Genomic DNA, 26613 nt, shown 5'->3' with positions numbered 1-26613 from the left:
TGTATCTTCAAAACAAGCAACACAGTGAGGATGTGGTGCTCAAAAAAGAAAGAACAATGACAAGTTTATGGCTGATCCCTACCACTTGAATTTCTGAAATATCAATCACAAAATTATTTAAAGTGTAATTGATTTCACTGCTTGTATTTATATTAACATCCCTGCGCCCCCAACCAGAACCATTCCAAAAATGCAACTGTTCTCACATACCTATTGGAGGACTAATTGGGTGTAATGTTCAGAAGTAAAAGAAGGGAGCTAAGTCACTCCTGGAGGAGAGCTTGGTTGGCCTGATTGGTTCAGGTGACTTGTTGAGATGAGCAAAAGACCTGGGTTAGAATCTTGGTCTTGAAAAGATTTTTGAATTTTACAATAGATACCAGTAGTTCTTACAGGTGATTCTGTTAATAAAAGCTGTTTCATAAACAATATTTTTTTGTTTTATTTTTTTGTTTTCTTGAAATGTGATATTTCTCAATATACAATTCTATTTCAGGCGCATTTTGTTAGACACTGGAGATCCTAATATTCCAGAGTATATTGAAAATTTGAAGTCAGTATTAAACGATGAGAATGCACATCTTGAACACATTATAATTACACATTGGCATCATGACCACATTGGTGGAGTTGGTGATGTAATTAAGAATGTTAAAACTGGTAAGTTCCCAGAGTTCTTCTCAGGATTACACTACTATTCCAAATATTATGTATGTACATAAATTAATTCAATGACTTTATATTTGTGAAAGCAATAAAGGAAATTCCTCTATGGAAAAACACTTAGAATAAGGGAAAAGCAACCAGCCACCTATGGCAGATTGATGTGTGGCGCCTGGACACACATAACAGGAAACAGTGTTCACTCTTTTGAGCTCTGGCTCTTCTTCTAGGACGAAGTACACACATTTGCACTATTTGTGTGTATGGGTGTACTTTCTTCTAGAAGAAGAGCCAGAGCTCAAAAGATAGTGACCACTGTTTTCTTTTACATGTATCTATGGATCATACATCAGTCTGCTATGGGTGAGTGATTATCATGTGATTGTCTTTCTTTTATTTTAAGTTTTAATATGTTGTGATATACTGAAAAATAGTGTGGCAAATTTTGTAGAATATCATTGCAAATTGATCTGATGGGCTTTCATCTGCATTTTTTCATTCATGTGCTGTGTAAATTTCCACTCAGCTGTCTTCTACTTAAAATATTCATATTACATTAGATTAATGATATCTGTATTATAAATTCCCATCTTCAGATGTCCTGTGGATATTTTGGTATGAGAATACTTCTTACACACATAACATTCCATATTTTACACTTAATATCTGAATCGTGCTAAATGCCAACACCTCTGGTGGTGGTACACTTACTTATGTGAACTGGTCACTGTGTAGCCAGTTGACTGTGATAGTACATCAAAACACCAACCAGAAGTGAATGCAACATATTGTAAACATGATCCTTAGTGTTGCTGAAGAATCCATGTTACTGCTCTATACCAACATTAAAGACTGTCTGTCATCTGGTGATTTTAGAAAGCATTGCTCATGTTAAACTCAGCTTGCCCTTTTCTCACATGAAATACGATAAACTATGGATGTAGGGCAACAGGCAAATTCCATGTTTCTAGATTTCCAGAAAGTGTTTGACATGGTGCCCCATTGCAGGCTGTTAGAGAAGGTACAAACAAATGGAATAGGTTCACAGATATGTGACTTGCCTGAAGAGTTCTTAAGTAACAAAACCCAGAATTTTGTCCTTGATGGTGAGTGTTCATCAGAGACAAGGATATTGTCAGGAGTGCTCCAGGGAAGTGTAATAGAACCACTATTATTTTCTACATGCATAAATGATATGGCAGACAGGCTGAGTAGCAATCTGTGATTGTTTGCTGATAATGCTGTGGTGTATGGGAAGGTGTCAAAGATAGTGACTATAGTTTGATACAAGATGACTTAGACAAAATTTCTAGTCTGCGTGATGAATAACATGTGGCTTTAGATGTAGAAAAGTGTAAGTTAATGCAGATGAGTAAGCAAAACAACCCCTTAATGTTTGGATACAGCAGTAGTAGTGTCCTGCTTAACACAATCATGCCATTTAAATACCTGAATGTAATGTTGCGAAGTGACATGAAATGGAATGAGCATATGAGAGAAGATGAATGGTTGACATTGGTTTAAGGGAGAATTTTACGAAAGTGTGGTTCATCTGTGAAGGAGACCACATATAGGACACTAGTGTGACCTATTCTTGAGTACTGCTTGGGTGTTTGGGATCCACACCAGGTCGGACTGAAAAAAGACATTGAAGCAATTCAGAGGCGAACTGCTAGGTTTGTTACTGGAAATTTCGATCAGCATGCCTGTGTTATGGAGGTGCTTCAGGAACTCAAATGGCAATCCCTGGAGAGAAGGAAACATTCTTTTTGAGGAACACTATTGAAAAAAATTTAGAGAACTGGCATTTGAAGCTGACAGCAGAACAGTCCTACTGCAGCCAACATACATTACATGCAAGGACCACAAAAATAACATTTGAGAAATTAGGGTTCATACAGAAACATTTTTTGAATGGAAATGACTAAAGTGCGCGTCATTTATGTTGGCGGCCCAGTTTAGGTTCGTTCTGCGCATCTGACGTCACAAAACACAGTCAGCCAATGAACAGAGAACGACGTTGCCAGATCTCGACTGCAGTGCAGAGCATGGACGAGTGTCTTCAGTTTTAGAAACATTCAGTCATAAATAAAGTAATAGAACAAAAGCAATTTCTTGATAGCAGACTTTATTTTATAGAAAGTTTGGAAAAAGCATTCTTTATACCAACTGCTTCATATTCTATTAATTAATTAAACAAAACAAGCAATAAGACTCCTAATTCAGGCGATAGCAAGGAAAGGTGTTTGTATCAATCTCACGAACTGCTTTTTCGCAATAAAGAACAGCGGTAATTGTTTATTTCCTATTGTACTTCGATGAAGCGTGAATATACCAACGGTGTCAGTATTTTGCGTGACATATTATACTTCTCAAGGAGTAGCGAATACAGATGAGCTGCGTTAGCGTAATGGTGAAGGTGTTGGGTTCCTATGTGAAAGGTTATGAGTTCAATCCTTCTGAGGTGCATAATATTTTCTTTATTTAAAAACAATATTGAAGTGCCATGCTTAACGAATTTTATTCGTTTGAATGCAATTTTTCGAAATTTCTAGTGCTTTGTCTCTTCATTAACCCTTTCGCTGCTGCAGACACGTGCTCCCCGCATTCTGCGCTGTGCCCGATTTTGTCATCACTGCACTGCTCGCCTGTGCAGACACATGGTGTTCCCACTGCTTTGACACACTTATCATTCGATTTCACAAAAAACTATTTGGCCCAAAAATTTGATTTTTACACGTCTTCTTGACTGATACCTTTTCCCCATAAATGACTTAATTTAGTTTCGATGTTCAACGCAATTATTGTGCAGCATTAAATGCAGTAAACCATTGCACGAAATTTTGAAGAGTTTGCAGAAATAAAAGTCCATAGCGTGTACTTTCCGTATGGTCGATTTTAGTTGCCACAGTGTTGAGAATGAAATGTGGACAAGATACCTAAATTTCATATAAAATTTACTGTATAACATCATCTCATTTAATTTAAGTACCACATAGGTGTTGTATGTAATATTGAGAAATATTCCGTCTTTCGCGACTGTAATAAAAGTTTTATTTACAACGGGCGCGTTTGGCTTTATTTTAAAGCACTTCATCAATGAAAGGTGTGGCACATACACAATGGTACTCATGTTCTCTTTCTTGTTTTTGTTCCACAGTCGCAGTTTTACCAATGGTATTGAAATATATTCCTCTTCTGCAACTGTAATAAGCGACTTATTTAGACCAGACGCCTATCTCTCTTTTGAAGCATCTTCAGTGGACAGTATTTTGTCTCCTCCATTGCCAAGTCACCTTTCGTAGTTTTGTGCTGCGGTAACACAATATTCAACGTTTGTGTTGGCTGATCAGTGTTTTAGCAAATAAATGTTGTTTGTGTGTGCCACACACAAAAATTATATTTGACATATCTCAGAGGACTTCACTGATAGACGGTATATTCAAGTCCTAATGTTTTTGTAAGTCTACAGTTTTGTTTAATGTATTTTGTGTACTACCTTTTGATTAATTAAAGTGCTTTAAAATAAAGCCAAACGTGCCCAGTGTAAATAAAACTTTTGTTACAGTCGCGAAAGATGGAATATTTCTCAATATTACATACGACACCTATGTGGTACTTAAATGAGATATTGTTATACAGTAAATTTTATATGAAATTTAGGTATCTTGTCCACATTTCATTCTCAACATTGTGGCAACTAAAATCGACTATACAGAAAATATACTCTATGAACTTTTACCTCTGCAAACTCTTCAAAATTTCGTGCAATGGTTAACTATATTTAATGCTGCATAATAACTGCGTTGAACATCGAAACAAAATTAAGTCATTTATGGGGGAAAGGTATCAGTCAAGAAGATGTGTAAAAATCTAATTTTTGGGCCAAATAGTTTTTGTGGAATCGAATGATAAGAGTGTCAAAGCAGTCGGAACACCATGTGTCTGCACAGGCGAGCAGTGCAGTGACATAATCGCGCACAGCGCGGAATGCAGGGAGCACGTCTTTGTAGCAGCGAACGGGTTAATGCGGCCGTGGTGGCTTTACTTCATGTACTGCGCGCTCCCCCCTAAACGTAAGTTTGCGAACTATGCTATACTATGGCGCTGCTTCTCTTGGCGCGTGCGTCGTGTGCAACTGGCAACGCAGCAATCTCTCGCGTCTGGGCGGGCATGCGCAAGCTGCCAAGATAAAAGAATTCAACTATAGTAGTGGTACAAGGTACCCTCTGCTATGCACCGTACAGTGGCTTGCTGAGTATGTAGATGTAGATGTAGATGTACGAAGTCTGCAAACAGGGGCGGAAGCAAGATACTGTAAGGGTGCAAATGCTGAGTGCAGGGAATATTGCAGTCCTTTCAGTGGGAAGAACAAAACTTCACTGAATTATAAAAGAGGGGAAATCATGTGTGAGTTCATAAATTCCATAAAACTTTCAAATCAAACTGTAATGGTATGGGAGATGATCAGAAGGATTTCAGGTTGAGGAGGGGAGGGAACACTCTATAATTGCTGTAATGACAGTAAGGCAGTCTCCAACAAACCCAGAAAATATGCAAAGAACATAGTATTATATTTTGCTCATGTTAGCACAATAATTATCCAGAATGCAGCATTCTGCAGAACAAAGTGATCATTGAGAGGAACATGTGAGACTTCAGTTTCACCGATACAGAAATTTACAAGTGTACCTTCTCCATGTAAGAGACTGATTGCATATTGTGTGCGGCAAGTGGCACAGAACTCTTGAGCACATAAAAATTTATTATAGCAAGTTTTTGCACTAATATGAAACCCAAGGGAACTACTATGAAAAGGATAGATTGCTACATGCCATATGGAGGAGATGTTGAGTTGCAGACAAGCACAACAAAAGGAGTGCTACACAAGTGAGCTCTCAGCCAGAAGACCTTCATCTAACATAGAAAGCACTCGCACATTGATGCAAGCAGATTTTGCAAACACATGACCACTGTCTCTGGCCACTGTGGCTGGACTGTGAGCAACTGCGCCTGATAGAAGAAGCAATTTGGGTGGTGGGGGAGGGATAGCAGGGTAGGGGTTGGGGAGGGTGTAGTGCTGTTTGTTGGAACATGCAGGGATGTGGTGGGAACAGGGTAGAGCTGCTAGGTGCAGTTGTGAGGTTTTAGGGGGCGGCAGGAGAGCTGGAAAAGGAGATACAAGTACAGGAGGGTGAAAAAAGAGACTGACTAGTGGGTGTGTTGGTTTAATAGAAGGTTGTCCAATGCCAAGTGGGAGCAGACAGGAGGATAGGTGAGTGAAGGACAAGGATTAGTGACAGTTGAGGCCAGGGGGGTTACAGGAGCATAAGATATATTTTAAGGAAAGTTCTGAACTATGCAGATCATAAACGCTGGTTTTGGTAGGAAGTATCTAGATGGTGTAGGCTGTGAAGCCGTCACTGAAGTGAAGCATGTTGCATTGGGCAGCATGTTCAGCAACTGGGTGGTCCAGCTGTCTCTTGGCCACAGTTTGTCATTAGCTATTCATGTTGGCTGTCATTCCCATGTAGAATGCAACACTGTGGTTGTAGCTTAGTTTGTAGATCACATGACTGCTTTCACAGGTGGCCCTGCCTTTGATGGGAGAGGTGGTGTTTGTGACTGGACTGGAGCACGAAATGGTGGTAGTGGTGGTGGGAGGGTGTACAGGACAGGTCATGCATCAAGGTCTATCACAGGGTTATGAGCCATGAGACAAGGAGTTGGGAGCAGGGGTGGAGCAGGGATGGACAAGGATATTGCATAGGTTCGATTTGCGGCAGAATATCGCTGTGGGAGGGAGGAGTTGCTAGGATAGTAGGTAGGATATTACTTCTTTCAGGGCATGATGAGAGGTAGTCAGAACCCCAGCAGAGAATGTGATTCAGTTGGTACAGTTCCGAATGGTACTATGTCATGAGGGGAGTGCTCCTTTGTGGCCAGATGGTGAGGATGTTGGAGTTAGTGGGTGACTGGAGAGTTAAGGTATGGGAGATCTGTTCTGTACAAGACTGGGAGGGCAGTTTCAGTTTGTGAAGGTCTAGGTGAGACGCTTGGTATATTTGAAGAGAGACTGCTCATGGCCATGGGTGGCCGGGCTGTATGGAAGGGAATTAATGATATGGAAAGGGTGGTAGCTGTCGGAGGTGGTTGGTAGATTAGATATGGATGGAAGTACTGAGGTAGCCATCTGTGAAATGTAGGTCAACAATGAGGAAGGTGGTTTGTTGGGTTGAGGAAGACAAGGTGAAGTGAATGGAGGAAAAAGTGTTGAGGTGCTGGAGGAATGTGGATAGGGTGTCCTCAATCTTGGTCCAGGTCATGAAGATATCATCAGTGTATCTGAACCAGGTGAGGGGTTTGGGGTTTTGGGTGGTAAGGAAGAATTCCTCTAGATGGGGCTTGAACAGTGTCTCATAGGATGGTGCCCATTGCTATACCATGGATTTGTCTGTATGTGATGCCTTCAAAGGAGAAGTAATTATGGGTGAGGATGCAGTTGGTGATGGTGACCAGGAAGGAAGTTGTGGGTTTGGAATTAGTTGCACGCTTGGAGAGGTAGAGTTCAGTAGTGGCAAGACCATGGGCATTTGGGATGTTAGTGTAGAGGGAGGGGGCATCAATAAAGACGAGCAGGTCATTGTGTGGTAAAGACACAGGAACTGTGGAGAGTTTGTGGAGGAAATCTCTGGTGTCTTTGATAAAGGAGGGTAGGTTATGGGTAATAAGCTGGAGGTGTTGGTCCACGAAAGCAGAGATTCTCTCAGTGGGGGCACTCTAACTGGCCACAATGGAGCATCTTGGGTGGTTGGGTTAATGGACTTCACAAAGTATATAGAAGGTATGAGTGTGGAGAGTGTTAGGGTTGAGGAGAGAGATAGACTCAGTGGAGATGTTCTGATACGGGCTTAAGGATTTGAGAAAAGATTGGAGACGCTGTTGTATTTCTGGAATGAGATCCCTGTGACACTGTGCTGTCCATATCAAACTCACCAACCACCAGCAATACTTCCACTTTGAGAGCTTCCACCCATTCCATACCATAAGTCCCTTCCATACAGCCAGCCATCCGTGGCTATCACATCTGTAGTGATGAGCATTCCCTCTTGGGTCTCAGGTTGGTTGATTCGGGGGCAAGGACCAAACAGTGAGCTCATCGATCCCATTGGATTAGGAAAGGATGGGGAAAGAAGTCAGCCATGCCCTTTCAAAGGAACCATCCTGGCATTGGCCTGAAGTGATTTAGGGAATTCACGGAAAATGTAAATCAAGATGGCTGGACGCGGGTTTGAACCATCGTCCTTGGGTCTCACTGGAACCTTCCCAGACTCAAACTACCCTCCCAACCTTGTATAGAAATAGATCTCCTGTACCTTGTCTCTCCAGTCACCCACTACCTCCAACATTTTCACCGTCTGGCCACAAAGGAGCACTCCCCTCATGGCTCAATACCATTCAGGACTGTACCAACTGAATCACATTCTCTGCTAGGGTTCTGACTACCTCTCATTGTGCCCTGAAATGAGTAATACCCTGCTAACTATCCTTACCATCCCTACCACAGTGGCATTCTGCCGCCAGTTGCACCTATGCAATATCCTTGTCCATCCCTACTCCACCCCTGCTCCCAACTCCATGCCTCATGGCTCATATTCCTGTAATAGACATTGATGCACAACCTGTCCCACACATCCTTCCACCACCACCACAAACATCTCCTCATCCAGTCCAGTCACAAGCATCACCTATCCCATCAAAGGCAGGGCCACCTGTGAAAGCAGTCATGTGATTTACAAACTAAGCTGCAACCACTATGCTGCATTTTACGTGGGCATGACAGCCAACAAGTTGTCTGTTTGCATGAATGTCCACCAACAAACTGTGGCCAAGAGACAGCTGGACCACCCAGCTGCTGAAAATGCTGCCGAACATTACATGCTTCACTTCAGTGACTGCTTCACAGCTTGTGCCATCTGGATACTTCCTATCAATGCCAGTGTTTCTGACTGGTGCAGGTGGTAACTCTCCCTGCAAGATATCCTACATTCCTGTAATTCTCCCTTCCCCCCCCCCACCCCCTCCCCTGGCTGCAAACTTCCTTAGTTCTGTCCTTTACCCACCTATCCCTTCCCTGCTCCCACTTCAGCACTACACAGCCTTATATTCCACCAATTTGTCCATTAGTTTGTTTCCTTTTTTCCCACTTCTCTACATCTCTTCTTTATGCTCCTCCTCCTCCCCCCCTTCAAACCTTGCGACTGCATTTAGCAGCCCTACACTGTCCCCACCACGTCTCAACATGCTCCCACTCCCACAAGCAGCACTACACCCTCCTCCATCCCTAACCTTACCCCTGCATTTAGCAGCCCTACACTGTCCCCACCACGTCTCAACATGCTCCCACTCCCACAAGCAGCACTACACCCTCCTCCATCCCTAACCTTACCCCCACCATCCTGAGACATTGGTTATATGTGTGAGAGTTGTGCTAATGTGAATATGTGTGTGTCTTCAACATTAGAAGGTGTTTTTGGCTGAAAGCTCACATGTATAGCAGTCTTTTAGTTGTGCCTGTCTGCAACTCAGCGTCTCCTCTATATGGTGAGTAGCAATCAAGCATTTTCATAATATTGTCATTATTCCATCTTGGATTTTCCAGGGAAACAATCTGTTTACAGACTTGTGGAAAGATGTTTTATTTCATCTATCAATCCTTTTTAGGACTGTCATTACCACAGAGTATTGTACTTGTAACAAGGTTTTACAACTGTTATTTCTCTTTGTAACTGGTATCACTGGGACATTCTCCATTTGGGAGACTTATCTGCTTCTGACTCATTCTCAACAAACTGCTACAAACAGAATGATATTATTTTTATTATTTGTGTAGTATTTGTAGTGTTCCCTTATATATATCCCACTGTGAACACTAGAATGACAAAATCACCACAAATTGTTTAACACACACACAAACAACTGTTGGTGTCACACACATCGTAGAGTTATGAACTGGGTAATGTATTACATGTTACATTGCTTTACACTACAGTCACTACAGACATGAATATAAATGACAAGAAGTAAGTTTTGGGACAGTTACCAAGCCCAGGTGGCAGTCCGTGAATCAGTTTACATTAAATCACCAGTAGCATTGTCACAGCTATCTAAATGTGAATTGTGAAATGTGGTTTATTTGCCTCATAATGTACATAATCTAAATCATTCGATTCAGGTACAGGAGACACATCAAATTGTGGTAAAATTTTGCAATAAACAAAGAACAGCTTATGTTAACAAACAGTATGAAAAAATGAAAAATTCTTTTTTTCCATACATATTAATAATTACCCCTTGCTCAAATTATCATTTCATCATCTACGGATTCTTCTGCTGAATAGTAGCATTTCTCCCACAGAATCTACTGTAGCCTCATTTTTAAAATTTCTGGCTTCATATTAAATGTTTTTTGCCATTAACTTGTCATATATTGTCATCCCAATATACTGTGGAGTCCATGCATATAATTTCAACTGAATAAAATTATTTTTATCTCTGGCGTTATATGTATGGTTAAAATGATTCTCCTCAAATAATTTTTGTCTGCTGCATAAGAAGATTATAATTTCATAAATGTATATGGAGGGAACAGTTAGGATTTGTAGCTTCTGAAATAATGGGTGACAAGACTCTGTTTGTCATGTTGTACACATGTATTGGACAATTTTCTTTTGCAGTTTCAGTATTCGAGATACACTACTTGAACTTCCCCATAAAATTACCCATGTCTAATGACAGATTCAAAGTAACTATGATAAGCAATTTTTCATGTACTCAGGTCAGTGGAACTTGCTAGTATTTGCATTGAAAATGCAAAACTGCTTACTTTATTTGATAGGAAGTCAATATGTGTATACCAGCTTAAGTTCTTGTCCACATTTAGTCCCAGGAATTTAACCATGTCAGCTCTTTCATAGGTTGATTTTTATGTTATATTTTAAGTTCCACACATTTTGCATGTTTGGTTTTGAACTATACCATATGGGTTTTGCAATGTTTAGTTTCAATCCGTACGACTGGAACCAGTTTTCTAAGGTATCCAGTGTGCTTACAATGGAGCTCGGGATTTTTTCTGCATTGTTATCTTCAATTAAAACAGAGGTATCATCTGGAAACAGAACTGATGGGGAATTTATATTTACGGGTAAGTCAGTTACACAGAATAGGAACAGGATTGGCCCAGAATGGAGCTTTGAGGGACACCTTGTGATACTGTACTCCATTTAGAATAATAATTCATAGCATCTGAGGTGATAGGTACCCTTAATTTTCTGTTGTGTAAGAATGATGCTAGCTAATTTAGAGCAGTGTCCTAATCCCATATTTGTGTAATTTGTAGACAAGCAAGTCATGGTTCATGGAGTCAAATGCTTTTGCGAGATCAGCAGAAGATACTTGCAACTTTACTACTCTGATCCAGTGATTTGCCTGTCTTTTCAGTAAAGTTCTTCATTGCATCCAGAGTGTTTTCTCCTGGTTGAAATCCAAATGTGTTACTTATAATAATATTGTTTTTTACAATAAAGTCTTTGATCTGGTTTGAAGCTACTTCTTCTAATACTTTTGACATGACTGGGAGAATAGAAATAGGCTGATAGTTTCCCATATCTTCCCTCAACCCTTTCTTGAACATAGGTCTGACATTGGCATACTTCAAAACATTGGGAAAACATCCCTGTTCAAAATATCGGTTGAATATTTTAGTTAGGGGAGGTGCTATTATGCCACACACTGTTTTAATCATTTTAGGGGTATCTCATCCCACCTAGCAGAGTTTTTATTTTTTAATGGTAATATAACATTTTCCACATCCTTCACTGTGACTTTTATAAAATCCATGAGATACTCAGCTTCTTGGTGGATTCCAAAAGGATTTACTTTACTCTGATACTCTGCTACATTAACATCTGACTTTGCTACATTTATGAACAATTCATTTAAACACTCTAATATTTGAGTCAGATTTACAATAAAGCTATCATCTACTTTAACCCTAGATATTTCATTACTACTGACTCTAACACCTAACTCTGCTTGGACAACAAACCACACTTCTTTTGTTTTTCTTTTATGTTGTACATTGATTTTCTTGTTTGCCATTTGTTTGGCTGCCTTCACAACTTTTTTTAATATAGCTTTATAATGATGAACATACTTAGTAAAATGTCTGTTTTTATTACATTTCAGTTCATTGCGGAGTTTTCTCTTCCTGACATTAGAAATTTTTATATCCTGGGTTATCTATTTAAGTTTATTAGTCATTTTGTTGCTTGTGGTTCTAAATGGAAAAGTTTCATTAAATATTTCAAGAAAGCTACTTAAAAATTGTTAAAGTTACTATTACTCAAAATACAGCTGTTTTAAGGCCATTCAACCTCTCTTAACTTATTTCATAGAAGTTCCTTTTCATATGGCTTTTGTTACATGAAATTTCTTTCTTAATTTTTGTTAATGCAATGAATAATTCAGAGTGGTCAGAGATTCCTAAATCTATGCAAAATTTATAAACATCTTCAAATGCGTAATTTGTTAGAATTTTATCAATACAGGTAGCTGACTGTGCATTTACTCTAGTGGGTTACATGAAGTTTATTTTGAAGCCAAATATTTTTATTAAGTCAGTGAATTTGGACACGTCATTGGTTTAACTATGATATTAATATTGAAGTCAGCAGCTATTACTATCTTTTTCCTTTTTTCTTTACTGAGTTTTTCGAGCAGGCAATGAAATTTCACCAGAAAAGCTTCACTTGTAGTTGTATCTGGTACTATAGAAATAGAAACTATTATGGCATTTAGGTCTCTCAACTTGATGGAATGTAGTTGAATTAAGTTGGGTGCTGCTGAGGGAATTAGATTAGGAAATGAGACACTTAAAGTAGTAAATGAGTTTTGCTGTTTGGGGAAGAAAATAACTGATGATGGTCAAAGTAGAAAGGATATAAAATGTAGACGGGCTATGGCAAGGAAAGTGTTTCTGAAGAAGAGAATTTTTTTAATATAGAGTGTAGATTTAAGTACCATGAAGTCTTTTTCAGAGAATATTTGTGTGGAGTGTAGCCATGTACGGAAGTGAAATATGGACGATAAATAGTTTAGACAGGAAGAGAATAGAAGCTTTTGAAGTGTGGTGCTACAGAAGAATGCTGAAGATTACATGGGTGGATCACATAACTAATGAGGAGGTATTGAATAGAATTGGGGAGAAGAGAAATTTGTGGCACAGCTTGACTAGAAGAAGGGATCAGTTGGTAGGACTTGTTCTGAGGCATCAAGGGATCACCAGTTTAGTATTGGAGGGCAGCATGGAGGTAAAAAAATCATAGAGGGAGACCAAGAGATGAATACACTAAGCAGATTCAGAAGGATGTAGGTTGTAGTAGGTACTTGGAGATGAAGAAGGTCGCACAGGATACAGTAGCATGGAGAGCCGCGTCAAACCAGTCCTTGGACTGAATATCACAACAACAACAACTCGATACAGCAGCTTTCAAATATACACTCTTCATTCAAATGATTAAAATCATTTCTTATTTAATATTTTATATCAGAATGAGTAATTATGTTAGAGCCTTTGTGTGATTTCTCTCATCTACAAAAACTGTTGCCTAATTCGAAATTTTCAATTTTATTAAGACTTTTAGTATTGTCAGATGTAAGTCAATGTTCATTGAGGCAAATAATTCTGAAATTCCTATGTTCAGATAGAGTAATTTGTAATTCATCCACTTTATGACTTTTGTTTGAAAAGTCAGCACTTAGACCATTTATATTCAAGTGCATTATGAAGGGACATTCTTTTCTAATTATGGTCTCCAGCATACTCTTCCTTGAGCACCGTTTCAGCCTTGGCATTTCTGTTACCAAACACTGTTTCTTATCCCCATTTCCTATAAGTATCCCCTATTTCCTGAAACCATCATCTATATAATAACCTAGCAGAGGGCTTCTAGATGCGTGATGAACAAGTGAAAACCGTAGACTGTTATGATGGCTTTTAATGGCAGCATGATGCTGCAGGGGATACCCACCATACGTTGTGTGGTCTGCTCCACCATGGCCAGTGGTGAGCCACCCACAAGTGGCAGACTGCTCCCAGCTGCACATCAACCTCTTGTGAGATATCAGTGTCAGCGTTTGATGCCATATCCCTCCCTTTGGGTTTTGGTGTATAGATCAGAAGTAACCTGAATGGTGCCACCTGGGTTGCTGGGAGCGCAGAGTACTTGCTCTGGTGTCAGTGGATCAGCCACTCCTTGGCACTAAATTTTGTTGGCCTGCATCTGACAATCTGGGTTCAGTCTATATGATGCTTAGGTATGGCAAAGTGTGGCAGTACTCAGTTGTGCCTCAGCTGATGATCCTGGCTGCAGCAGATAGCCTAGTGGCTGTGGAGCACGCACATTATGGATCAGTGGCATGGAAGGGGTGTTGGAGGCACACGTGTCCACTTTGGTCACAACTGGTCCTGGCATCACCTTTGTGGACCTAAGTTGTATATAAGTTGGCTCTAGGAAGCTGCCACTACAGCAGGCCTGTGACCCAGTGCTTTCCTAGAAGTGTTTCACGACACTGGGATGCCGGGCGATAAGACACTGAATATGTTACTCGGGGCAGTTTCCCCTCTGGGTGCAGCAAATGGAGCAGAATTTCCAGCCGGCAGTCAAACTAGTTCTCTGCTGGGCTCTTCCTGTTGAGGGATGTCATCTTGTAAGTACTGAGAAACAATGTTAGTGTAAGTACTGAGAAACAATGTTAGTGCTATCGCTATCCTCCACTGATTGGTGCTTAAATGTAATACTGTCATTTGGTGCTTAAATGATGTCATACTCTCTGCCTCACCATTGCTTTGACAATAGATTGGTGCCAAGGTGATGTGCTGAATACCCTTCTTTTACAGATATCACTAAATTTCTTTTAGATAATTGTGATCCATTGTCTCACACTATGGTGTAAGGGAGGCCTTCTAAGACAGTGCCCTGACCATAAACTCTGCATGGTGGATGACATGGGCACTATTTATGGAGAATTGGATAAGGAATCAGCCACCATTAAAGTCCACATCATGTAGGAAGATGTTTCTGTGCAGAGAGGCAGAGTGATAGTGAAGTATGGAGGGGATAAGGTTTGCATAAGCATAGTGGCAGAGAGCTGGCAAACAGGTCTGCATTACCAAACTGGCTTGTTACAGACAACAGTCAGGTCCATTTGACTATTGAACATCAAATTATACATTCAGATCTAAGAGGAGAATAATAAATTTTGTAACCAACTTCGATTATTTATCTATGTGAGAGAAATCGTACTCCACATGTTGATGATGGTGCACCAGCTGCTCCGCGGCTATTACTTACTTACTCCTTGGCTCTATAGCCACTGAAGGGCCTTGGCCTGCATCACAATACCCTGCCATTCTATACTGTCCATGGCTTTCCGTCTCCATCCTCTGACAGCCAGTTTTTTCATGTCTTCTTCAATTCCATCCACCCATGTCTTTCTGGGATGTCCCTTACATTGTGTGCCTCCAGACTTGTCATCAAAAATGTTCTTACATGTTCTGTCTTCCTCCATTCTGACCATGTGTCCTGCCCAACACAGTCTTCCTATTATAATAGTGATGATGATGTCAGTTGTTCTAGTTCTGCATTTGTATGAATGTGCCAGCATTCTTGATCATATATTGGGCCATATATCTTACACAGAACCTTTCTCTCCCAAATGCTAAGGATCGTTTCCTCATTTACAATCATGGTCCACATCTCGGCGCCATACATATAACAACATCTTATAATTGTTTTATAAATAAGAATTTTAGATTTTTGTATTAGAAGCAAGCTCCTAAGCATGGGTAGTGCGGCAAAGTAGCATCTATTGCCTGCTGCTATTGTAGCTTTCACCTCTGCCAATGTCATCAGTGTCTGTGGCAATCAATCCAAGGTACTTGAAGTCTCTCACTGTTTCAAACTCTTTGTCGGTTATCCTGAGATTTGGTAGGTTTCATTGGTCAGTCATTGCCATATATTTGGTCTTTTTGACATGGACTATCAGGCCAAATTCCCTTGCACCTCTCTCCAGTTGTTGATAGGTATTGGCCAGCACAGCAGCATTTTGTGCAAGTAAAGCCACGTCACCTGTATAAGCTAGGTACTGCAGTGAATGACTGACAATTATTCCTCCTCTATTTAACACTCTCTGACATAACTTTTTCTAGGTAGAGGTTGAATAGCAGTGAGGAGATATTATCACCCTGTCTCAGTTCCTTCATCACTTCCAGTTCACTGGAGATTTCACCATATATTTTTACGTTATAGCTGGTTTCACTGAGGGTCATCATAGTAAGTTTAAAGCACTTCTTACATATTCCAGCCTCTTCCACTACATTCTGCAATCCCACTCTTGAGATGATATCATAGGCTTGTTTAAAATTGATAAAAAGCTGGTTTAAGTGTATTTGATGGTGTGTGTATTTTATGTGTATTTTCAAGTAGTATGCACAATGTGAATATCTGGCCAGTTGTTGACCTATTTCTTCTAAAGCCAGTCTGATGGTCTCCAGTTCTCTCTTCCACATAGGGAGTAAGCCTCCTAGGTAGGATCTTGGAGAACACTTCAATGTAGTACTTAGCAGGAAGCTTGCTTGATATTTCTGGTAGTTTAATTAATCTTCTTTTTTATGTTGTTGTTGTTGTTGTGGTCTTCAGTCCAGAGACTGGTTTGACGCATCTGTCCATTCTACTCTATCCTGTGCAAGCTTCTTCATCTCCCAGTACCTACTGCAACCTACATCCATCTGAATCTGCTTAGTGTATTCATCTCTTGATCTCCCACTACGATTTTTACCATCCTGCCCTCCAATACTAAACTGGTGATTCCTTGATGCCTCAGAACATGTCCTACCAACCGATCCTTTCTTCTAGTCAAGTTGTGCCACAAATTTCTCTTCTTCCCAATTCTATTCAATACCTCCTCATTAATTATGTAATCTACCCATCTAATCTCCAGCATTCTTCTGTAGCACCACATTTCGAAAGCTTCTATTCTCTTCTTGTCCAAACTATTTATCATCCATGTTTCACTTCCATACATGGCTACACTCCATACAAATACTTTCAGACAAGACTTCCTGACATTTAAATCTATACTCGATGTTAACAAATTTCCCTTCTTCAGGAATGCTTTCCTTGTCATTGCCAGTCTACATTTTATATCCTCTCTACTTTGACCATCATCAGTTATTTTGCTCCCCAAATAGCAAAACTCATTTACTACTTTAAGTGTCTCATTTCCTAATCTAATTCCCTCAGCATCACCTGACTTAATTCGACTACATTCCATTATCCTCGATTTACTTTTGTTGATGTTCATATCGTATTCTCCTTTCAAGACACTGTCCATTCCATTCAACTGCTCTTCCAAGTCCTTTGCTGACTCTGACAGAATTACAATGTCATCGACGAACCTCAAAGTTTTTATTTCTTCTCCATGGATTTTAATACCTACTCCGAACTTTTCTTTGTTTCCTTTATTGCTTGCTCAATATACAGATTGAATAACCCTGTCTCACTCCCTTCCCAACCACTGCTTCCCTTTCATGTCGCTCGACTCTTATAACTGCCATCTAGTTTCTGTACAAATTTATAAATATCCTTTCGCTCCCTGTATTTGAGCCCTTCCACCTTCAGAATTTGAAAGAGAGTATTCCAGTCAACATCGTCAAAAGCTTTCTCTAAGTCTACAAATGCTAGAAACGTAGGTTTTTCCTTTCCTTAATCTATTTTCTAAGATAAGTCGTAGGGTCAGTATTGCCTCACGTGTTCCAATATTTCTACGGAATTCAAACTGATCTTCCCTGAGGTTGGCTTCTACCAGTTTTTCCATTTGTCTGTAAAGAATTCGCTTTAGTATTTTGCAGCCGTGACTTGTTAAACTGATAGTTTGGTATTTTTCACATCTGTCAACACCTGCTTTCTTTGGGATTGGAATTATTATATTCTTTTTGAAGTCTGAGGGTATTTTGCCTGTCTCAGACATCTTGCTCACCAGATGGTAGAGTTTTGTCAGGGCTGGCACTCCCAAGGCTGTCAGTAGCTCTAATGGAACGTTGTCTGCTCCTGGGGCCTTGTTTCGACTTAAGTTTTGTAGTGCTCTGTCAAACTCTTCATGCAGCATCATATCTCCCATTTCATCTTCATCTACATCCCCTTCCATATCCATAATATTGTCCTCAATACTCCTTTCACCTTTCTGATTTCCCTTCTTTGCTTAGAACTGGGTTTCCATCTGAGCTCTTGATATTCATACAAGTGGTTCTTTTTTCTCCAAACGTCTCTGTAGGCAGTATCTATCTTACCCCTAGTGAGATATGCCTCTACATTCTTACATTTGTCCTCTAGCCATCCCTGCTTAGCCATTTTGCACTTCCTGTTGCTCTCATTTTTGAGATGTTTGTATTCCTTTTTGCCTGCTTCATTTACTGCATTTTTATATTTTCTCCTTTTATCAGTTAAATTCAGTATTTCTTCTGTTGCCCAAGGATTTCTACTAGCCCTCATCTTTTTAGCTACTTGATCCTCTGCTGCCTTCACTATTTCATCACTCAAAGCTACCCATTCATCTTCTACTGTATTTCTTTCCCCCATTCCTGTCAATCGTTCACTTATACTCTCCCTGAGACTCTCTATAACCTCTGGTTCTGTCTGTTTATCCAGGTCCCATCTCCTTCCATTCCAACCTTTTTGCAGCTTCTTCAGTTTTAATCTACAGTTCATAACCAATAGATTGTGGTCAGAGTCCACATCTGCCCCTGGAAATGTCTTACAGTTTAAAACCTGGTTCCTAAATCTCTGTTTTACCATTACATAATCTATCTGAAACCTTCCTGTATCTCCAGGCCTCTTTCATGTATACAACCTTCTTTCATGATTTTTGAACCAAGTGTTAGCTATGATTAAGTTATGCTCTGTGCAGAATTCTACCATGCAGCTTCCTCTTTCATTTCTTACCCCCACTCCATATTCACCTACCACATTTCCTTCTCTTCCTTTTCCTACTATCGAATTCCAGTCATCCATGACAATTAAATTTTCGTGTATGTATTTTTATGTATGTGGCACATCATAGCTGTTTTCCATTCTGTTGGCATGCTCTCCTCCTGGCAATTGCTCATACCACTTTCCACAGTGTTTCTCCACCACATTTGAGAAGTTCCACCTGGATCTGATATTCTCCAGTGCCTTATTGCTTTTTAAGGTCTTAATAGCTTGTGTCACTTTCTCCAGTGTGAGTTTTGGTGTTAAAACCACTGGTCTGTAATAAGGTTTTTCCACCACTTCTTCTCATTCTAGTCCTTCTACTTCTGGGTCCAGTAACTCTTGGAAGTATTCTGCCCATCTGTCAAGTATTTTATTATTCTTGCCTACCAAGTCCCCTTCTTTATTCCTACATACACCGGGTGTGGCAGAACCAACTAAGCAGTTTTAAGGAGCAGTAAAAAAATCTGAATGTATAGAGAAAAAATGTTTTTATTTTTTAAATTAGTACAATATACCATTTTACATTCATTTAGTTTTGAAAATAATGTCCTCAAGATGGCATTCGGTAACATCAATACATTGTCATTTACGATCCCTGAAGTTTCGAGCAGCTCTTGCACATATATCGCGGGGTATGCCATTCACTTCATCAATAATCTGCTCTTTTAACTCTGGTTGGGTGTGAGGGTGGCCTTTGAAAACCTTTTTCTTCAGATATCCCCAAACAAAGTAGTCACAAATGCTCAAATCTGGTGACTGTGCAGGCCACCTGACATCACTCCTCAAAGAGACAAGGTGTCCCGGAAAGATTTCTGTCGAAACATCAAATGAAATTCAAGCTGTGTGAGCAGTAGCTCCATCCTGTTGGAACCACAAGTCCCCCAGTCCATGTTCTTCAACAATCGCGTCCATTCTGGGTTGCAGAAAACTTTGCAACATTGAAACATAACATGTGGAATACACTGTCACAATCACTCCTTCCTCCTCAAAAAAAAGTAAGGGCCTACCACGCCAAATTGCGATATGGCACACCACACTGTCACTTTAGGAGAATGTTGCAGTCTTTCGTGCATAATTTGGGAGTTATTTTCAGCCCAGTAGTGAAAGTTTTGCTTATTCACGCACCCACTAAGATGAAAATGTGCCTTGTCACTACTGAAGACAGCTGCATTTGGAGGGATCTGAGCAAGCATTTGCTCACACAGATTTTGACAGTTGGCATAGCCTGCTGGGCATAATTCTTGAGAAATCATTATTTTGAAAGGATGGAACTTCAAATCGCATTGTAGAATCCTTCTCAAACTGTGGTCTGAAATCCCCAATCAATGGCATGTCATCAAGCAGAATGTTGCAGCGATTATTGAACTGCTGTTCTCACCCACTTAACATTTTCTGGTGTTATGATGTAACCGTGTCAGCCATGTGTATCTGTTCTTAGTGTGCTACCAGTTTCCTCCAACTGCTGAACCCAGGACCAAATTGTGTTTGCGTTAGGAACGTCATTGTTGCGTGGGATGTTGAACTGTCACTGAAAAGCTCGTTGTGTATTTGTTCTGGTTTGAAACCTGGCCTTTCCTACTTTAATCTTTTGATACATTTTACGTATTTGCTTCTCTTCTCCTAGTTGTTAAATATCTTCCATTTTTCCTAGTGCTCTTTTCTTCTGTCTGCAAACCCTCTTTAACTACATGGTGCTTCTCATTATATTCATTTAAATTTGCTCTAGTTCTTCTTTGAAATAATTTCATTTGTGCGATTGTTACGCTCTTCAGTTCTTCTCAAACCTTCTTTGTCAAACCAATCCACCTTCCTTTGAGTTCGCACGTGTCCCAAAACCTCTCCAGTTGCCTCTAGGGTTGCAGTCTCACATAATTTCCACATTATTTCTATATGTTCATTAGACGTGTCATCATTGTTCCAAATCCCCTCTTCTATTTTTGTCTGATATGCTCTCCGTATTTCTTCTAACTTCAATTTCTTAAAGTCAAACTCTTTTGTTGAAGGCCTTTTTGTTTACTCAATAGTAACATACTTCATTCTCACTATATGAACTCAGTCAACTCCATTACATCCTATATATATATAGGAAAACATTCCACATGGGAAAAATATGTCTAAAAACAAAGATGATGAGACTTACCAAACAAAAGCGCTGGCAGGTCGATAGACACACAAACAAACACAAACATACACACAAAATTCAAGCTTTCACAACAAACGGTTGCTTCATCAGGAAAGAGGGAAGGAGAGGGAAAGACAAAAGGATGTGGGTTTTAAGGGAGAGGGTAAGGAGTCATTCCAATCCCGGGAGCGGAAAGACTTACCTTAGGGGGAAAAAAGGACAGGTATACACTCACAAGCAGACTGCTTGTGTCTGTGTATATGCGGATGGATATGTGTGTGTGTGGGAAACTTGTACTGCTGACAGTCATGTTTTTGCTTATAGCAAAATCTACAACCTTAAGTCCATTGTCATTTGATATTTCATGCAGGCTATGTCTTCCTATATTTGGCTGATAGGCCTCTTCTTTTCCTATTTTTACATTCAAGACTCCTGCTAATATCTTAATATCATGTTTTGGAGCCTGATCATACAGTTGCTCTACCTTGCTATAAAAGTTGTCCTTCTGTTGTTCATCTGCCTCCTCTGTGGGTGCATGTACATTTATCATTGCTATATTGAAAATATTTTGCCTTAATCTTAACATGGGCATCCATTCATTGATTGGTTCAAAATGCGTCACCACATGTTTCAGTTCTTTAGCAACCACAAAACTGTTCCAAAAGTATTCGTCCTCCCAACACAATAGAAGATAGTGAAATTCCACGACTCCATTATGTCACTTCCCTTCCACCAAATTTCCTGGAGAGCCAATTTTTTTATACCATAGTTGGTTATTTGCATTAGCAGCTGATGTAGCATGCCAGCTTGATAGAGGCTCCACACATTCCATGTTTCTATGTTGTTGGGGTCATCATCAAAATATCTGTCCAGCTTATTCCTTTGTTAGCATTCACAACAATTGATTTTTACAGGGGAAGATTATTAATCTTCTGCCCCAACATTTAGGGGGTTACCCCTTACAGCTCACCGGGTAGCTGGCTCCATTTTCAGGGGAGCATTCAAAGCTTTTGTAGATCCCTCTGCTGACTGCAAGGCAGCAGTCGATGGTTGGGGGCTCCTCTGCTCCATAGCTATACACTGCATCATGTCAGAAGGCAAGAACTGGTAGCACAGCTTTGTGAAGATGCTGAGTACAATTTTTCTTAAAAAGACAATTGTCCAGAGACAAAGCCATTGAAACATTTGTCATCTGAGGGCGGTTTGGACTGTATTAAATGTAGTGGCACTACCCAGTATTTTAGGTAAAAGTGTTAAATCTGTACTGTAAGTGACCAAAAGTAGCATGGGGATCACCACGGAGTATTGTGGTAACAGTGCTGGCTGTCAGCCATGATATGTTGACATGTAGGGCACAGTAACAGATGTGCAAGAGAGTTGTGAAGAGAGGATAGCTAAGCGCAGCAGTAAAATACCCTACGCTCAAAGAACGATGTAGTAAGTGGGTTGTTGCCACCACATTTGAGCAAATTCCTTTGTTATGGGTGATGTGACTAGACACCAGGTTTTAGAAAAACAAATTGACAGTAATGGGGTTTAAATGAGGCTGAATTTGAGGACAGGACGTCATTTGATTCAGCGACTTTGTCATTGCTGAGTAACCCACCATGATGCCGTAATGCTGCCCGACTGCAAGATGACTGGGCAGAGCCAGCAGCAGCCTCCAGTTTGAGACCAGGCTTGTATGCCGCCGCACTGGGCTCTTCACGGGAATTGTTGTCACAGCCTCGCTGGCCTGCTGTCCATGCCTGCTGCCACCGATGATCAATGCTGAGGCCCAGTGAGGGATTCAACATCACACTGCCAACCGCCTGTCCAAGGGGCATGGGGTGAGACCTGTGCACAGCCGCTTCCACCACTGTGGATCAAAGATCAGCAGGGCTGCTGCCTGGTAAGTTGTTCTGCCGGGAAGTGCAGCTGTTGCAATTGGCCATGGCCTTGCCTTCGCCACAGGGCCAGATCCTGATGCAGCATTGTCAGGCACCGTCCTAGCAGCTGATGCCAGCTGTCCTATCAAGAGCTGATGAGGAGAGGTGTGCCGCCTCATATAGAACTGGAGATATAATAAAGTTATTTTATTAAATTGTGCACAGCGTTTCCACTGGTTCCCCACCACCTATGGCATCACCACACATGTGCCATCCCCTAGAGGGGTGCCACTACAGAGTGCGCCATACAATAAGTAAAAATGTAATACACAATAGCCTACTGGCAAGAACCTGAATCGGAATTTGCGTGTTACAGATCGTTAAGCATCCAAGCTCTGCAACTTTTCTGTTATGGATATTAGCAGACTTTGAATATGAAAGTGTGAGAAAGCTGACTTACTTTTTCTACTTCAGTTCACTATTTGATTGTGGCATAATACTCTTTGGTCTATCTTTTCAGAGAAGGAAAGTGACTGTTACAAAGAAGCATGTAGTAAGGGCAATATGTAACATCTACATCATTACGAAGTGTCGTATTCATGATCTGTGGAACAAGTACTAATATAATCTAATCTAATCTAATCATCCATACTTGAAGACAGCTGATTAAACAGTTAGGCACAATGGCAACAGCCTCGCAGAACATTTACAACTTTATGAAGTTTATTTTGTGCAGAATATTTTTCTTTTTAAGCCAGACCACAATATCCACTTTCCTGGTGTGTTCAGTTGGTGTTTTCTCTGTAACACCTGAATGGTAACTGACATTGTCCGTTACATGACCGACTTCAAAGCAATCAAGGTATCGCAACAATTGTGCAGTGAACTACTATTTGTATATGACAGTGTTCATTTCCGGATGGTAGTCAGTAATGTTCTTCTTAGACCTAAATACAAGTTTGCTCTCAGGAACAAAACCAGAAGAAGAGCCAGCATGCAGAATAATTATTAGAGAATAATTTCCCATGGAACTTTAAAACCACCGGTACAATCACTTATTTTCCAGCAAGTTTTTTGAAATGATTTTGATTCACCTACATTTCATTAAGGTAATACACTGTTGAACTACCTTCTCTTATTTCATGTTTATTTCCCAGGAATGTGGCTCATGCTGCAGCTACGTCACTGCTATTCATTAAAAATTTTCTTCCGTCATTACGTTTAATATAATATTCAGAACTCATGTCTTTTAAAATTCTTGAAATTGATGAAGTCCACGGACTACAGACAGAAAAAGTTTCAAGTCACTTGTAAGAATTTTATTAACTCTACACTGCCAACACAATGTCTCTTCTGACATACAAAACAACTGAGAAAAGAAAAAAGAAAGAAAGAAAGAAAGAAAAACAGTGTTGCTCTTATACACCGAAGTAGTATCTCTAGACCAAGCTAGAAAAGTTACACAACAAAACATTTACTCTGGTTCTTCTTGATGAGTGGTGTTGGAGATCACGTAACCTTAATCGATGGCTGATGACATGGAGAGTTCCTGGCTCGGTCGATGTTTCAGCAGTAGGCTGATGGCGGATGGTCCAATGGCTACTATGATGGCACTGGAATGAGCACCTGATAGTTGAAGAGTGTAAATTCTTGGCTCCTGGCCCAGGTGGTTCACTCAGTGTGAACCTTCCGAGCCTAGGCTCAGGGTTATACAGGATGCTTGCTCTAGGCTACATAGTGGACTATTTCCAGTCACGTAATGTATGGAAGAATTTAGATCCACATACACCGTAACCTCTTGTGGTGCAGGTGAGGCTGCCTGGTGGCTGCTGATGAGAGTCTGCACGGGCTAGAATACTGTCAAAGCTATCCCCTAGACAGTCCGGGGCTTGCTTTACAAGCTTCTCAGTGGGTGGCAGCACTGCAGGTGCTTGGCCTAGATATATTATCATGCATATTTATAATCCATTTTTGTGATTTCAGATAGTCACTGTTTACATGCACTTCAAAGATAGAGTGCCTTAAAACTCCCAAAACATCCATTTGTGTTATAGGTTTCTTGCTATATCCATGCCTTCCAGATGACACAACGGATGACAAACTTTTCCTATTGTTTTCAAAGCTTTCAGACTTTTGTTTACAATTCACTGTACAGTTCTCTTGCTGACACCACTTGTTTCTGCAGTCTGTTCTTGTGCCTTCAAAAAGTTGACAATAGGAGCCCCACTTTCAGTCTAATGTTTGAAGAGGTTGTAAATGTGGCAAATAGTCTCAATTACAGGCTTGCCAAGTACTTCACATTTACTGCCATTATGTGAAACATTTTTTTTTTGGAAATCACACTAGCACATATACAGACACACATTCACAGCTATGCTGCCACAAAAATAACATCGACATTTGAATGGATAGTTCTGTTGCTCTGTGAATGAAACTGCCTTGTTAGAGTCCTCGTAACTCACAGCTAGCGATTTGAAAAGAGAATGAATCTTATTGACTGCCAGTGATTGGTGGAGGGGGACATGTAGAATGGCTGGAAACTGGGCTGCCTTCCTATGTGGAACACATTATAGTAACATGCAAGTCCTGAAAGGCCTGAGCAGAATCCAGGTGCATTGATTCCCATGGCTGTGTGGGAGTTGACCAAAATGAGATTGTGACCAATGGGGACTATTGCTGCTCTGCACACTTTTGGTAGTGATGCATTATTGTCTTGATGTCATTGGTAAGGGCTAGGCTGTGTTTATATTGTCTGAGAGGCCATTAATGCTCTTCCTACATCAGCAGCATCCATATAGTAATGTTCTAGTCTGCAGTCTGAGAAGAGAACTGTGGAGAGGGTGACATGCTGTTGTTCTTTCTCAGAACCCCACAATTGGTGCCCTATCTGGTAAAACATTTACACCTGTGTGTTTGATTCCCATTCCACTAAGAATGTGGCCTGAAGTAATCAATATGCGTTCAAAATACTTTTTTCTTTTTTTAAGTTGCATTTCAGCTTGATGCGCTACAGTCGGCTGAATACTGCATGCAAGTTGTTTAGGTGCTCTGCTTTGGATGCTACTATGACTCTGATGTTAGCTAAATAATTTATGCAACATGAAATGTTTCCTCTGAGCTGCTCCAAATATTGCAGGAAAATAACCTGAGCTGTAGATATCAATGAAACTTAAAGGATATGTCGACCACTAAGATGTTTCATGATTCAGCATCTTATGGTAATTGCTAATAGGTTCCTATTGGATCTGTTTTTCAAAAATGCTTCCTACCATCTAGTTTTGCTAGCAGTTACTGTATGTAAGGAATGGGATAACATTCTACAAGGGACTGAAGAGGTGACCGTAGCCTTATAATCTCCACAAAGTCTCATTTGCTCTGCTCAATTTTTTATGCAGTTAAGTATGACCCAGTTGCTCATATTTACAAGTGCAGTAGCATCTAAATCCTGGAATAGATCTACTTCTTCCTTGGTTTCTGATTTAATTGTTGAAAATGGTACTGACTGTACTCTGCAAAATTTAGTCATTGCTACTGATTTCAGGGTAAGATGGGCTTTGAAATAGCATGGACATCCAAGACCAGATCAAATAATTCTTTAAATTCTTCAAAAATTAATTGAATCTTGCACAGTGAACCCACTTCTGTTTGTGCCAGCACAAAAATAGGCATTTTTCATGTCACTTACTTGTAACTAGCTTCTATTCTGAACATGCTCTTCATTGGTAATTTTTACTTGCTGTATGATATCAACCAGCCAGCTCATGATGATGGTAAAGGCACATTTACATTCTAATCACCCTAAATCTATTACCCAAGCCTTATAAGTTGGATTCTTATTGTGTATGTGTTTGATGGATAGATAACCTTG

At 40.2% G+C, this 26613-nt stretch overlaps 1 protein-coding gene across 1 annotated transcript in view; it reads left to right on the top strand.

Moving 5' to 3' along the window:
* LOC126235785 (endoribonuclease LACTB2) overlaps positions 1–26613 on the top strand; it is a 94755-nt gene that overhangs the window by 30572 nt on the left and 37570 nt on the right. The window contains exon 2 of the mRNA XM_049944592.1: positions 497–660. Within this exon, the coding sequence (XP_049800549.1) occupies positions 497–660 (164 nt within the window). The remainder of the gene's footprint in view (positions 1–496; positions 661–26613) is intronic.

Source organism: Schistocerca nitens, chromosome 2 (assembly GCF_023898315.1).
Source record: "Schistocerca nitens isolate TAMUIC-IGC-003100 chromosome 2, iqSchNite1.1, whole genome shotgun sequence".
In the NCBI taxonomy this organism is placed as follows: domain Eukaryota; kingdom Metazoa; phylum Arthropoda; class Insecta; order Orthoptera; family Acrididae; genus Schistocerca; species Schistocerca nitens.
This window is presented reverse-complemented; position numbering and strand designations above follow the sequence as displayed.